Raw genomic sequence first — 14543 nt, forward strand, 5'->3', positions numbered from 1 at the left:
TCAACAGCAGGGCTATTTCAATCCCCAAAAGGGGTACCGACTCAAACACTTCGGATAAGAATAAAATTAAAAACCTGTCGATGTAGCCAAAAACATGCTGAGGATAAAAGGGGGGCGGTGTAGATAACGGGGGTAGGGAACAGAATCCTACCTGAGCCAAGGACCAAATACCCTCTTACAGCAACCCAGAAGTATTTTAATGGCCAGGAGTCTCTAATTATGGCTGCCACTACCAACAGGTACACAGTGACACTCCATCTCAAAAATACCCTTTCACAGTACCGATCTGATTACCCAACCTAAGTGTGCATTTATTTAACAATTCACCCTGAGTAAAGTCAGTTGTATGTCTTCAATGTCTAAGTGTATTTTAATAATCAGGGCAGTCGTATGTAATCCAAAAGCTTTTCATACATCTCATTTTCTCCAGCACCACTTGCATAACCTTTCTGGGAACAATCAGCCACAAAATCACGGTATTCCTAAAGTGTCAGAAATTACAGTTACAAATTTTGAAAATGACCAAGATCTACCCAGGACTGATGTGCTATTGAACAACATTATTAATGGAGTTTAATATCTTTCCGTGCCTACAGCTTTAAGGCTGCCTCAGAGCAGAAAACTTACATGTCTATACACATTTTAATCCCTTTTACCAGACAGGAAGGCTACCATTAGAATTCCACCCTTTTTCTGAAAAGTTGTGTGTGTGTGTGTGTGTGTGTGTGTGTGTTTTAACAACGTTTCTGTGCGCTGGAGAGTTAATTATCTAACCAGGGGGACTGTCCAGGACAGTGTTTGATTTAAAAGGCTTGAGGCTTTAGGTGCTCAATTAAGTAGCTATCGGTCTCAGACTGGACTATAATGGGCTCTTTTCTCTTTAACTCAAGCAACGGGGAGATATACCCCAGGTCAGGCTAATTAAAGCCAGGGGAGTCTTTAATTGTGATGACAGAATCGGTTTCAGTTTCCTTTCTTTGGGTCCTCAGTCCAAGAAGGTCGTTAATATTTCAGCATTTGGGCAATGCAATCAATCACAAACATCAAGAGGTTACTTACATGGGGAAAAGGGAAAAGAAGGGAAGAAACCCCACTAAACCTCTACACTTTAAAGGTGCTCTGCTCCTATGAAAAGTACCATGCAGTGCTAGTACTGTTTGCCACCTCCAACTCTCCTCGCTGACAGAAAGAGATGGAAAGCAAGTTGTATTTTTAGTTCAGTAATAATACTTAGCATCTTTCCCTAACTTCAGCGACCAATAGGGGAGCCTACTTGCAACTGATTACTTCAAGCAAAATACACACGATACGGCTGTTTTCTAAACCGCTTTCAGGCAAGGAGAGGTAGGTTTCTAAGAGTGTGGCTGAAAGGTATACATTTGTACCTACAAGTAAATATCAGCAACCTATCTGAGGAGAAAAATGCACATCCACAGCTACCGATCCAAAAGCAATTGGTTTTCCAGCAGGTTCCCATATTTAATCTAAATTCTGCACCAGCTATATTAAATGTAACAAAGAAAATGCAACCCAGAAATTATGCCTGGAGCCAAGTCCATTAAAGGTACTTCGGAATAACTAGAGACCAAGCACCTTAAAAGCACCAGAAGCTATTGATACTTAAGAGGGGGGCTGTGAATAATCGCAACTGCTGCGTTAGAGAGGGGAGGGAGGAAAAAAAAAAATCAGCCAAATTACGCTTGGTTAATTCAGAGTAACAGATCTGCCCCCAAGTGAATTGGAGGCCTTGAATTAATTCTGTTATGACAAATCAAGATAAACGTTCCCCCTAAATTGCATGCGATTTAATTAATTTTTGAGATCCTGGGGTTTTTTTTTTTTCCTAGCTAATAGTTCACATGCTCCTGTGCTGTCATTGTGCTTGAGTGGGCAGACTTCAAAGTGATATTAAATAACCAACTATTAGATTTACCTAGCACGTCCTATTGGAAAAGTGCCATTTAATTACCTAGCCTGTTCAATTAAAGGGACAGCATTCTCTGAATACAGCAGCTTGCTGTTGATTACCAGGGAAATGAACTCGCTGTCTGGCGGCGCCTCCATTCCTAACGCTACCCCCTCCCCAAACACACCCTCCACCACCAACCACCACCAATCCCCCCGCCCCGGGCCCCCACCCCCAGCTGCGCGGCGCTCACTGCGGCTGCGGGCGCCACGTGAACCTCCCGAGCGGAGCCCGGGGAGAGAAAGCGCTACCCGCTCGTCCGGCTCCCGCCCTGCGCTCGCCCCCTCGCGGGCCCGAGGCTACCGGCCGGCTGGGCGCCTGAACTGCGGCCTCAGGCGCCGCCGGCCCCCAGCCCGGCCCCCGCCCGGCCGAGCCAGCGAGCCAGTGAGCGAGACCCGGCACGCCGAGAACCACCACCCGAGCTTCCGGCGCGTAGCCTCGCCTCCCCGGACCTGGAGCCCCACCCGTCGATCTCCGAACTTCCTCCTCTCGCTGCCCTTTCCGCGCCAGTCTTCGGGCCCGAAGTGGGGGTGGAGGAAGGAGGACTCGAAGAAAGAGAATCGGAGTTTCTGAAGCTACTTGGTGGCGCTGGGATCGAGCTGGGGGGTCGGGAACTGGGGGGGAAGGGGGAGGATGCGCTTCCAAGGTTCAACGACTTTTGTAATTTTGCAAGGTGGCGGGGCCAGGCCGGCGTTGGCCCCTTTAAGACCCACCCTCCCTTTCCTCTCCCCTCCCCCCCTTGTCTATCCCTCCCTCTCTTAGAGGCCAATTTTGTTAATTAAATGTTTTGTTTGCGACGCAGCTCTCATTCATTGCGGACACGTCATTCGGAGCAGATCTAAGCCAGAGACCAGATCTCATTAGATAAAGCCCATCAGAACTAAGAAAATGGAGGAGCCACTAATTAAAGCTTTTAATTGTGCGGATTCGCTGCAGCAAGGCAGCCGCTTTATCTGAAATCTTGGAGGGAGGAGAGGCATGAAGCCCAGCTCTGCCCAATCGACACTCGGTCGCGCAGGGGGAAGGGGCTGGGGAAAAGCAGCACCACCCACCCCTCCCCCCCGCAACCCCCTCCTCCCCGGGCCCCTCCCAGCTCTCCCAAAGCTTTTTAGCCAGATCTTGCTTGTTTTCAAAAAGCCACAACCTCAAAGTCAGACAGTTTAAAAGCCCCTTAATAAATCGCTCTGTGGTCCCAGCTGGGGCCGAAGAGCCAAAGGGTCCCCTTCACCTGGCGGCCGGCGAGCGGATTAGTCCCGCTCCTCAGCGGCCGTCCCTGCAGAATTGAAAGCTCCTCCAACAAGTGGACTGAGGGGAGACTGGGGAGGGAGTGGCTGAGACGAAAAGGAACGCGCAGCCTCCCCACCTCCCACCCTTTATCGGCATCTTGGTGGGCAGAAGGAGGGAACACTGAAGGAAGACTTCGGAGATCCCTTAAACTTGGTTGGTGAGAGGGGGGTGTCTGCTGCTGAGCCCTGAGCAGTGTGAGGAAAGGATCAATTTGGTACTGAGCTAGAACTCCGCTCTCCCGAACAAATCTAAGGTCCTCAGGGTAGCCTCCAGTTCAACAGCAAGTGTGGTTCCAGTTTTCAAAGTCAGGAAAAAAGAAAGGGAGAATATGGACCCAATTAATTAAGTCTTGGGGCTGGGCACACATCCTCCATTGCTCCATTAAGCCAAGAGAAAAACACCAAATGGGCATTTATATTTGTTCCCAAGAATAAGGAAAGGAATGGAAGTGATTCCCAGGAAGCCACTTGCCTAAACTTGTCCTGAGGGAATGCAAGTGGACCCATCTTCTTTTTAATTAGTGGTAATCAGAAGCGAAGGTTTTCTGAAGGCACTTGGAAAAGAGATGAATCTGTACCATTCACTGCTTCTGAACAGCACTGTCAATTTTTCCCCTTTAAACCACCCTCCTTCTTACCAGTTTTGCTCTCTATTTAATTACAGTACTGTCAAAGCTCATGGCATTGCTTGGAAGGAGGACCAGAAAGCATTATACCCATGTTGCTGATGATTTTCCAACGTTTACTTCTAAAAGAACACTTCGTGAAATTAACGCTGCCATCTTAATTTTAAAATAAAAGCCCTCTCCCTTCCTGTATTTCTTTTACTTGGCTGATTGAGGAGGCCAGCAAAGAGGACATAGGTTGCATTACTGGAATAGCCAAATATCATCTTATTCCATCATTTACACTAATGATATCGCTGGGGTAAACATACCCATACTCAGCTCCAAACTGCACTGGGGTCTTCTGCAGTTTTAGATGCAGAGTGAAGGAATCACAATGGAGCTAAACTTTGAACAAAATACCTCATCTACTGATTCACCCGCATTGAAGAAAGGGCAAAAATTTTCTAATCTCTATAAAGAAAACGGTTTAGGGCAGAAATTTAAATAGAACGCATTTCTTAAAAGTGAGTGGTTGTCTAGTATCAACCGTGTGCGTGTGGTTTTTTTTTTTTTTAATTACTGGATGTTGAAACAGAACACCTCCTAGAAGCATTCATGTGCATCAGTCTATCAAACCATTTACTCAAATTAAATGTGTAATCCTTCAAATGCCTCCTTTCAAATTAATGAGTTTAAGTAGCTTGAGTTCACCTGAAAAGATCCTATAGGCACCTGACCTCCTGAATTCTTTCCATTAATTGCACTGAAACTTGTTGGAAAAAGGCTGCTTACATGGGCAGATGAATGTTCCTATACATTGCTTTAAAATGCAAGATTAGTATACCTCTATAGCCTCTTTCCCTAAATCTCTTTTGGGGATCAAGGGTAGTGATACAAATGACAACAAAAAACCCCAAATCTGAACATTCCTCAATTGAAAGAACTGCAAATTCTACATCACAAACCACACACTAACACTTGAGTATTGCGAGCCTTCAAGTAACAATATATAAAGAGAAACATTACCATTAAGTTTTTTTTTTTTTCTTGTTCAGGTTTCTTTGCTATAAGAAGAATGACAAGTCTTTAAACCGATGGGCAATCAGCATTTTTCACAAGGAGCACAAAGAATGAGTCAGTTTTCCACTCAAAAAAGTTTAAAGGTGCTTACGTAAATGTCATAATCAGCCATCACCATCGGCAAATCATTTCTCACTACCCACACTTACATTTTTAAATCAGTCTTTTGTCTCCGAGTTCCTATGTTGGTCCCTACCTTGCTTTAAGAAAGCAGCTTAACTCCCACTTGAAATGTTTATTTTTAGTGGAGGGTCCAAGTGCGGCTGACCACTTGAAATCCTGGTCCCGAGGATCCTGGTCCCAACCTTTGCACACCTAGCAGCCCAGTCCCACCAGATGCGCAGTTTTTACTTCGTGTGGCCTTTGCCATTAATTTGCCACTAAATATTGGAAGATTAACACATGCTTCTTTAACCCCTTAAATTTCAGCCAAGCGGGTTTTTGGGGTGAAGGCTACCCTGTATTCTCAGAGATGCCCTGCTCCTTTCTTTAAAACCCTTGGTAACCTTTGGCCTTGCCATTGCTCTGCCTGCCCATGTCGGGGAAAAGCAGCCAAGTCTTACCTAATGTAGTCATTTCTGCAAAGGATCATGCCGCTCTTGGTGTAACAGGACGTGCCGATGTCGCCCAGCTGCGCCTGGCAGCAGGAACACTTGAGGCACCGGCTGTGCCAGTAGCTGTCCATGGCATAGAGCAGAAAGCGGTCCGCAATCTTGCCTCCGCAGCCTGCGCACCGCTTCCAGGAGAGGGAGCCGGCCGTCACCGGGGGCGGCTGTGAGCTGCTGCCCGGATTCACCATGGTCTGCAGAGGGCGGGAAGGGGACAGGGAGAGAGAGACAAAACAGGGGCGATGCAAAAGTTAGTACTCGCCGCGCGAGAGAGCGAATCCGTCCCCCGCCACCCTCCAGAGCTGCTGGAAGGAAGCAGCAGGGCAAGGGCGGGAAGGAGGATGAGGGGGAGAGGGAAGGAGGGAGGCTTGCCGGCAGCAGCCGCCTGTTTACTTTTCTCAAGCTTTGTTCTGGGGCCACGAGCTCCTCTCAACTTTCCAGCGCTCGCCGCCGCTGACAATTTCAGCTCGGGTACTGTCAAAACTCAAGAGAGCGAGGCTCCGCGGCGCGCTCCTCCCCTCGCGGCGCCTCCTCCCGGCCCCCGCCTCCGCCCACTGCCCCCTCCTCCGCCGCCCGCCTCCAGCAAATGAGGGTCAAACCCACCCACCGCCTCGCCGGCCCCTCCCGGGGCCCCGCCGAGCCCCGAGCGCTAGCCGAGGGGAGTGAGAGGCGGCCCCCGCCGGAGCCACGTTCCCTCCCGAGCTCTGCCCGGGGAAGTGCAGCTGCAGTTCACAAGTTGGAAATAGTTCGGCTTTCTGAAAGGGAAGGAGGGAAGAACCGGCGGAGGGGAGACGGAGAGAGTGGTGGTGGGAGGAGAGGCGAGGAGACTTCGGGGGGGGGGAAGGGGGGTGCAAAGTTGCGAAACTGGTTTTTCTTATTTTAAACAGCACCTTTCACATGCCATTGTGGTGACCGCCATCTCCCATTATTGTTCCAAATCTCATTTCATTTTGAAGATCAATGAGTGTTTTCTCTGCGTTTGCAGGACACAGGCAAGAATAATAGATCATTGAACTTTAGGATGCCTGTTAACTTCCTATACAAACACTCTCCACTTTGGTCTCACTAATCTGCCCTTGATCAGCAATTTAAATGGTAGAGCTTTGTTCCTCCAAAAGGGGGGGGGGGTACGTTACTGATAATATGTGAGAAGGCACTGTTAAAGGATGCACAAGTTATATCTGAGCCAGACCTACTGTCACCAAAAACTGCTTTTAAAAATTCCCCACTCTTTCTAATGAATGTCACGAGAGAAACAACTGGGGTCTAATATAGGAATCAATTTATAAAGCTTAGCCTAAACCGATTAATTTGTTGCCTCCAATCCTGAGTCCAATAAAGTCCTAGTGTTCCTCCAGTCACTTATTCTATAAAAAGATCAAGTTATTTACTGCCAATTAAGCAGCCTGTTTTGTCTTTGTCCTCTGTAAGCCGAGAGTGTGGGCTCCCCCCGAGGCTCCCGGCTATCTGCTCAAGACATTCAGCTGATACCTCAGAGGGGAGAGGACGAACTTTGCCTGTCCCCGGCCCAACTTGGCTGCTGCAAAAAAACGAGGGGAAGGGAACGAAACAAGGACTTGTGTTCCTTAAATAGGCCGATTTTAAACACATTTCCTCCGAAAGAGTCCCGGAACGTGTGTCCAGTGACCGCACAATAAACCAGAATAAGAACTGCACCAATTAAGCGGTAACAAAACCCTGAGACTTTGGAAACAGGACCACTCTAAAACCCATTAGCATTGCATTTATCCGAATGCATCATACCTTTATGTAAATTGATTTATCTGATGCATTTACTCGAGGAATTGCTTTTTGTTACAATTTCAGCCCTAACCCAAATGAATCTGCATTTCCTGCCCTAGGTCTTTAAACTGCCCACCCCCGCCCAACGTTTTAATCGCTCTGAATTCCTTTTTAAAAGAGGAGAGGGAGGGAGGAGATTCCAAGCTCTTCCCCGCCCCCATCTTTGGTGAGAGGTAAGTATATATGTATATTTTTTTTGAAAAGGAAACATTACACTGAGAAAAGCATCCAGTAACCCCATTAGCTAAAGCTCTTAAGGACAAGCAATACCTTAATGCTGATTAAATCTAAAAGAGATGAATCAAGACGACTGACCAGAAACTGACTCCCCTGATAACTAAGGACGGGCCCTCATCAAGTTTCATTTAGAGTTGGAAAAAAAAAGAAAGCTTTTAAGTTAAATAGGCTTATACTCTAGTAATTACATAGCCAAGCAATTTAGGTCCTGAGGTAGTCTGTGAAATAGAAAGCAGAACTGGCAGCTAGAGGCAAAATCTGCCCCCCTTTAACAACGTCTCTGGTGTTTTTTAATGGAGACCAAGGGAGGGACAAACGTAGCGCTGGCAATTTGTAGTACAAAAATGGATGCTTAATTCATGTCTTGATTTTAATTAGGTGATTCACCGGATTTCTCCTGGATTGGAACAAAAGACTTATAAGCCAAGAGGAATTTTTTAAAAGAACCAGCAATACCGAATCCTGCTCACTTAGATCCTTTCTGCCACTGTTTCAAAAATAGTGGTGGGGTGCGGGGGGTAGGGTCGTGACTATTTTCCCCACACTACTTCTCAGACTTCAACCCTTAAAGCACCTCCTGCCTCTGCCTTCGGAACTGAAAATATCCCCACACGCCTCCAAGGTCCCCACCAGCCCCGTCTCCAAGAAGAACCCTTTTGTAAGCAGGAACCGCTACAGAGCTGGCGGCCCGGGGCTGCCCTCCGTGCTAGCTCGCAGGCCGGCCTCGGTAGTTTCAGACTCGCGCATTATCTAAGCCGACGTATTGTTTACTTGCAATTTGGGACGGTCAAGGGAAGCAAGCCAAAGAAAACAGCCCCGGCCCAAATCGCCCCCCTCCTCCTTCTCCCCCCCCCCCTCCCTGCCCGCGGCTCCCCAGCCGTCCCCTTACCTGCTTTTCCCCTATATTGCAATATTGCGAGAGGCGGCGGCGGCGAAATTCGAGCGAAGCCGCTCGGCTTCCAAGGAAGGGGCGCCTTGGCTGGCGGAGCTGGAGGGAGGGGGGGATGTTCTCGCAGAAGCAGGAAAGGGGAGGAGGGGGCTAAGGGCTGCTTTTCTTTTCTTTTTTTTTTTTTAACGCGCTGCTCTGAGGCTGGGTTGGGGGGCCCCGCGTAAGTGGCAGGCGCCGGGAAGCAGAAGCGTCAGTCTCGGTCCTCGTCGTTCTTCTCCGCCTCCGGCTCCGCGCGAGCAGCTGCAGGAGCCCTCGGCCCGCGCGGCGCGGCGCAGCGGCAGCAACTGCTGCAATCGCTGCTGCAAGTTTGGCAATGTGGCTTCACTTTGTATATTCCCCCGCCCGGAGGCCCCCGCCCCGCCCGCGCTCCTCCCGCTCCTCCTCCTCCGCCTGCCTCCCTCCCGTGCGCCCGCCCGCCCGCTCGCTCGGGGCTGCTGGCGGCGACGGCCGCTCGGCCGAGCTTCCTGCACCTCCAGCCGGGGAGCGGCCGCAGACACAACAGCCCCAGGAGCGGCGGCGGCCGGCGCGGAGGCCGGGGGGCGGGCGCGCCCGGGAGGCGGGGAGCTGCGGCCGGCGGGGCCCCGCGCGCCTGACCCTCGCCCCTGCCGGGGCTGCTGCTGCCCGGCTTGGCGGCGGCGGCGGTGGCGGCGCTGGCCTCTAACCGGCTCACTCGCTCCCTCCGCGGCTCTTACACATGTGTTACTGACAGAGCAAAATCCCAACTACTCCCAGGCTCTGCCGCCGACGTCAGCGACCCTCAGCCACTGGGCGGCCGGATTGTTCAGGCGGAATAATAAAACCTGCCAATCCGAGCAAGGACAAAGGGATGACTGAAACGAGACTCCGGGGGCGGGGGAGAGAGCGAGGCGGCTGAGCCGGCCGAGGCTGAAGCGGGGAAGGGCCGGAATCAGGTGGGGAGAAGTCCCTCGGGCGCCGCCGACCCCGCCGGCGCGGCCCCCCGTGGCCCGAGATGGCAAGCCGAGGCGCGGGGGCCACACCTGCCCTCCCTGCTCACGTGGCCCCCTGGGGACGCGCGCCCGCTCGCCCCTCGGGGATAGCCCGTCCTCGCGCCGAGAGGAGCCCCTTAGGAAACTTACTTCACATCTGTCTCAGAAATGGGCCTCTTCCTGTTGAGGTAGAAAAGCTTGGTCGAAATCTCAGGGCGGTGGACTTCACACACACGCAGAAGAGATGGTTTTTGAGGTGTTCTTTTGTTTTTGTTTTTTAAATTCACGATGATAGAGATTTATGAACCTTAGTGGAAGTTTCATTAACAAGGTAGAAGCTTCTCCCCATCAACCCGAGTATAAACCAAGTGCCCAGTAGGCATTTCATAGGTATTTGTCAATTGCTGGTGGTAGAAAGATCACAGTCCTTACGTTCAAAGTTGAGGAAAACTTCAGGGGAAAAGCCTGGCCCCCTGTATCCACCCCACTGTAGAGGATGAGAGGCCAAATTTCCCGTAGCCCCCAGAGCGATGGAAGTTATTGCAAGATTCGAAATCTCACAGCCTCTGGAGAGTAAGAAAGGTTACTTCTTGTATAAATCAAGTTTTGAGGAATGCTATTAGGATGGTAGTCTGAGTGTCTCTTTCCAGGGCCGCAGCTCAGCCTAGATGCCTCAGCTTTATCTGCTCTGCCAGATAGGTTTAATAAATCTCCGAGCTGAGGCTAATATTAGGTCTGATTATTATTAGTAAGTTCCAGAGAGATTTTTCTGGTGGAAATTATCATGAAAGTGCAAAGCCCTTCTGCTGAGTATCATTAAGTAAAACCAGCCTTGTGGGACAAGTTTTCATACCGTATTACGCACAGTACTGCTAGATTGAGGCAAGGAACCTGCAGAAGAATCTGGCTAGACAATGCAGATGTTAAACATCTATGGTTTTAGTGTCTGTTTGGGGGATTTCTGTCTTTCAAACCATCAACATTAAGGCTGCAAAAGAAACTATAGTCATTGCCTACAATATCAAGCAGAAGACATTTTTAAATACCAGTTAGCATACTCCTTTCTTTATATTTCTAGCACCTCAAAATTAAATGGCTTACTTTTATTGATTGGAACTTAAAATTGCATTTTTATGATCAAGTCACTGTGCACATATGAAAAACTTTTTAAAAAATCATTAAAACTATAATAATAATTAAAATATTCTGTACAGAAAACAGCTGCAGATGGGTGTGATTAAAGAAAGCCAACTTAAAAACAAGTAATGTTCCTTGAAGTTTGGTAAAGAAAACTCAGTTAAATCAAAAGGGGAAAGGAACCCCGTAAACAAATAATACACATAATAATACAAATAATTCCCTTGGTCAGCTTCAATTGTTAATAATTTATAATAATCAAAACGAGATGACACAAGATCTTAGCGAGCTGCAATTAAGTTATGATTTGTCATGTACAAGTAAATTTCCTGCTCTGGCCCTTCATTTTCTAATCCACAAATGAAGGAATTAAGCCAAATTGTCTTTATTTTTCCTTTCTTTAAAAAATGATTTTCTTATAGAACACATAATATATAGGTCTGGAATGAATTGTGGTACTTTAGTTATTTCCCAAAGTATGTACTCCGAAATTAAATCTTTATTTTAAAACGAAATGTTAGAAAATAAATCAGACATCGGATATCACTGAGTAATTATCCAAAGGATTGTAGTTTTTGTGGAAGGAAAAGAAGAGAGAAGGATGGGTAAAACTTTCAGTATAGATCTCTAGGCTTGAAGGGGCCTAGGAGGTACTTTCAGTGTTTTGGCTCTGATTGTGTGTGGAGTGAGGACTTTACACATGTCCCTGTAGATTGGAGTGGGTGGGAGTATGTTACTGGAGACCTTTATTTGCTGATGCTGTGGTTATAGAAATACAAAAGCGGTAATGGCTAACAGTCTCTCTTCAGAGGGGTAGGAAATAAATTCATTCACTGTAATCAAAATTCAGGTGTACTTTAACCACAGCGCCACCTCTGGGTAGTCTTTATTTCTGCATTCCTTGCATTTAGCAGTCCTTTCTCATCTGGGTAGCGAGATGTTGTGGTCTGAAAGGGCCAGCTTGAATGAGGCAGCAATGTTAATCTTTTATTTCCACTGATGCTAAACTCACAAAAACTGTGTAAATACAAGTTCATTATGGGTAAGGCAGTTCTGTATTCAGGTGTTCTTCAAACGGATATAAAAGTGCTCAAAGTAATCCTGGTATATAGTAAAATTAACTAAATTCAAAATAATAGTGTTATAGTGTGCCTAGCAGTTCAAGAAACCTCAGCTGATGTCATACACTCATCATTTAACTACTCATCTACAATGAGAAATAAGAATACAGTGCTTTGGAAAAGAAAGAGAAACTCAAATCGTTTCTTTCTTGAATCCTAATTAAATGTAGGAACCATATTGATCTTAGATCAAGCCCTCATTCTCCCCACTCACCCCAAAATGATTTATCCGTACCTTTCCTTCTTCTCCTTTAAGTCCTCAAATCATAATCCTTTTTTCCGTTCTCCAAGTGACAGTTCTCTGAGAATCTCCCGTGGACCGCCAGAGGTTCCACACAGACCCGTGTCACCTTCTGTGCCCTGAGAAAGGCCAGATTATTTGATGCTGATATGGCAGCTTCCACGTCAAAGTGCCCCAGCTCTTTCTCAAGAGAAATATACTTTAACCTTTTAAAGTCAATGCAAAACTGTTTTTGAAGGCAGTCTTTTTAGAAAGGAATTTTTAAAAAAATCTGCCTACCATTATTGCTGCCATCATAGAGATCCCTTGAAATCAAAAGATTCAGCCAAAGTGAATCTGAAAAGCTTGAATCTGGGGCAACAATTCCAAAATATAAAAGGTGTGGAGAGAAGAAGAAGCAACGATAGTTACCAACAGATGTCATGAGGAAAGAGGAGGAGGAATGGCACTTAGGTCCCTGCCAGTTTTTGTGGTGGTAGTGTTGGCTGGGGTACTGCACAGTGGTAGAGTCGGAGAGACTGCTGCAGCATTTCAGAATAGGGATTCATCTACAATATGACACAAATGAAATTATCTATGAAACAGAAACAGACTCACAGACATAGAGAACAGACTTGTGGTTGCCAAGGAGAAGCAGGGTGGGGGAGGGATGGTGGGAGTTTGGGATTAGCAGATGCAAACTATTATGTATCGAATGGACAAACAACAAGGTCCTACTGTCTATCACAGGGACCTATATTCAATATCCTGTGATAAACTATAATGGAAAAGAGTATGAAAAAGAATATGTGTGTGTGTGTGTGTGTGTGTGTGTATAACTGAATCACTTTGCTGTACAGCAGAAATTAACACAACATTGCAAATCAACTATACTTCAAAAAATAACTGTTTTTAAAAAAGATTAGGGATTCATAATGAACTCAACTTATCTAAAAGACTATACTTCAAATAACTATATCTTGGCTTTAAATATTGATAATACTTTAAATTCACTGACTGCCTTCTGTTGGTATTTCTCAAAATCCCTTATAAATATCTCAATAAATGTTTCATGTGATAAAGGGGTAGGTTGTTGCTTTTTTAGAACATCATTTTTTTTTTTAAAGCAATCCAAATGTCTACATTTGGTAAATGTCCCACCAAATTATGTTGATCAGTATTTAGGAAGTTCTATCCTAACCTCTCCTTTATAGGGTAATATAAAAGCATAGTGAAAAAGTCGATTTCGTTGAAATAAAACAATTAGAAGATCACTGAGGAGAAGGAAACAGCATTGATACCGTTGTGATCAGAAATATAATTTACAACGTAGATTTTGCTTTTAATTATTCTACTTGGTAAGGACATTTGAAACTCCTGGAAATGATGGGAAAGGTGGAAAAGATGATGGGAAAGAAGAAAATACATCTGTGACACATTATTTTGTCTGACATAGCAAGGCCACTTTTATTATAGTGGCAAGAAATGACTCATTTTCTTCATACATGTTTATCAGGGTAGGAACAGGACCTTAAAAATCCCCCAAATCTGCCTCAGAACTATCAGCAAATCTTGATCTATGAATATATTTCATAGTGGTGATATTATAGGAAAAATTACTTGGCTTACGCCTGCTACCTCTTGCTAGGACTGAATTTTGTCAATAATATTCAAGCACAAGTGATATTCTGCATATATCATTGCAAATAAATTATGAGACTATATATGTGAGTATGTTATTTGTTCATTAGGGTCTTCGAAATGGTCTACTGGGCCCACAGGCAATGCTTATTAAAGTCGAGTTAAATCTTACTATGGATAAATTTAATTTTGTAGTAGTTACAAAAGAGGGTATGTAGATGACTGGGCCATTTGTGTATATGTGAGGTGGTTATTACTAAGAATATATATTAAAATTATAAATCCAGTAGAAAATAGCAATTCCATTTAACATTAATTACTGTTCCTCTCCAAGACGATGGAAATGAGCATTTATTGATAGAGAAACTAAAGCATTAAAGCGTAATTCATTCCTGCTATGTTCCCACTAACAGTTCTTGGGAAAAGAAAGGCTAATAATTCAGAAATTTCAAGTACCCCAAACCACAGCTTCTTTAGTTAGTGTCACTTTTAAATATAGTATTGATATAATTAAGCTTTTTCTCTATGTAGATTTGTAATAAAATGTAATATTTTAAAGTATAATACTGGTCTCTGTTTGCTCACAAAAAGGTTGATGACAATATGATAATATTTATTCATCTAATTATAATGAATAACCCTGGTGGAATTAGCGGAGTTCAATCCATAGCTGTCCATAGACTTGAAAAACACATACTTCTATTCTATACAGTGCCATAAATTCTTTAGAATAAAACAAACAATGAGATATGGATTTTTTTTAAATAATAATAAAATTGGATAACTCAATTGACTAAAATGTGTTCCCTCCACGCAGAGGTACACATTATAACGTCATCATTTATATTTCTCAACATAAATCAAATTTCATAATAAAATTGTTTTTGATGAATCACCACGTCTTTTCTAGCTTCAAAACATTCTGACAGAGAAAGCAAAT

The 14543-nt window shown here is 45.5% G+C and overlaps 1 protein-coding gene across 3 annotated transcripts in view; it reads right to left on the reverse strand.

Annotated features, from left to right (window-relative positions):
- The window catches only part of LMO4 (LIM domain only 4), a gene marked incomplete at its 3' end in the record, with an annotated part of 16877 nt that extends 8007 nt beyond the window's left edge, over window positions 1-8870 (reverse strand). Inside the window, exons 1-2 of one of the 3 annotated variants that reach the window (XM_082339590.1) lie at window positions 8478-8862; window positions 5504-5742 (exon numbers count right to left, since the gene is read on the reverse strand). In XM_082339590.1, the coding sequence (XP_082195716.1) occupies window positions 5504-5739 (236 nt within the window). In that variant the 5' untranslated portion in view covers window positions 5740-5742; window positions 8478-8862. Of the gene's footprint in view, window positions 1-5503; window positions 5743-5941; window positions 6094-8477 lie in introns of those variants that run through there. The other 2 variants (XM_082339588.1, XM_082339589.1) reach the window with 2 other exon arrangements.
- Window positions 8871-14543: the final 5673 nt, after the last annotated feature.

This window comes from Balaenoptera borealis, assembly GCF_965194805.1.
Source record: "Balaenoptera borealis genome assembly, chromosome: 1".
NCBI classification, from domain to species: Eukaryota; Metazoa; Chordata; class Mammalia; order Artiodactyla; family Balaenopteridae; genus Balaenoptera; species Balaenoptera borealis.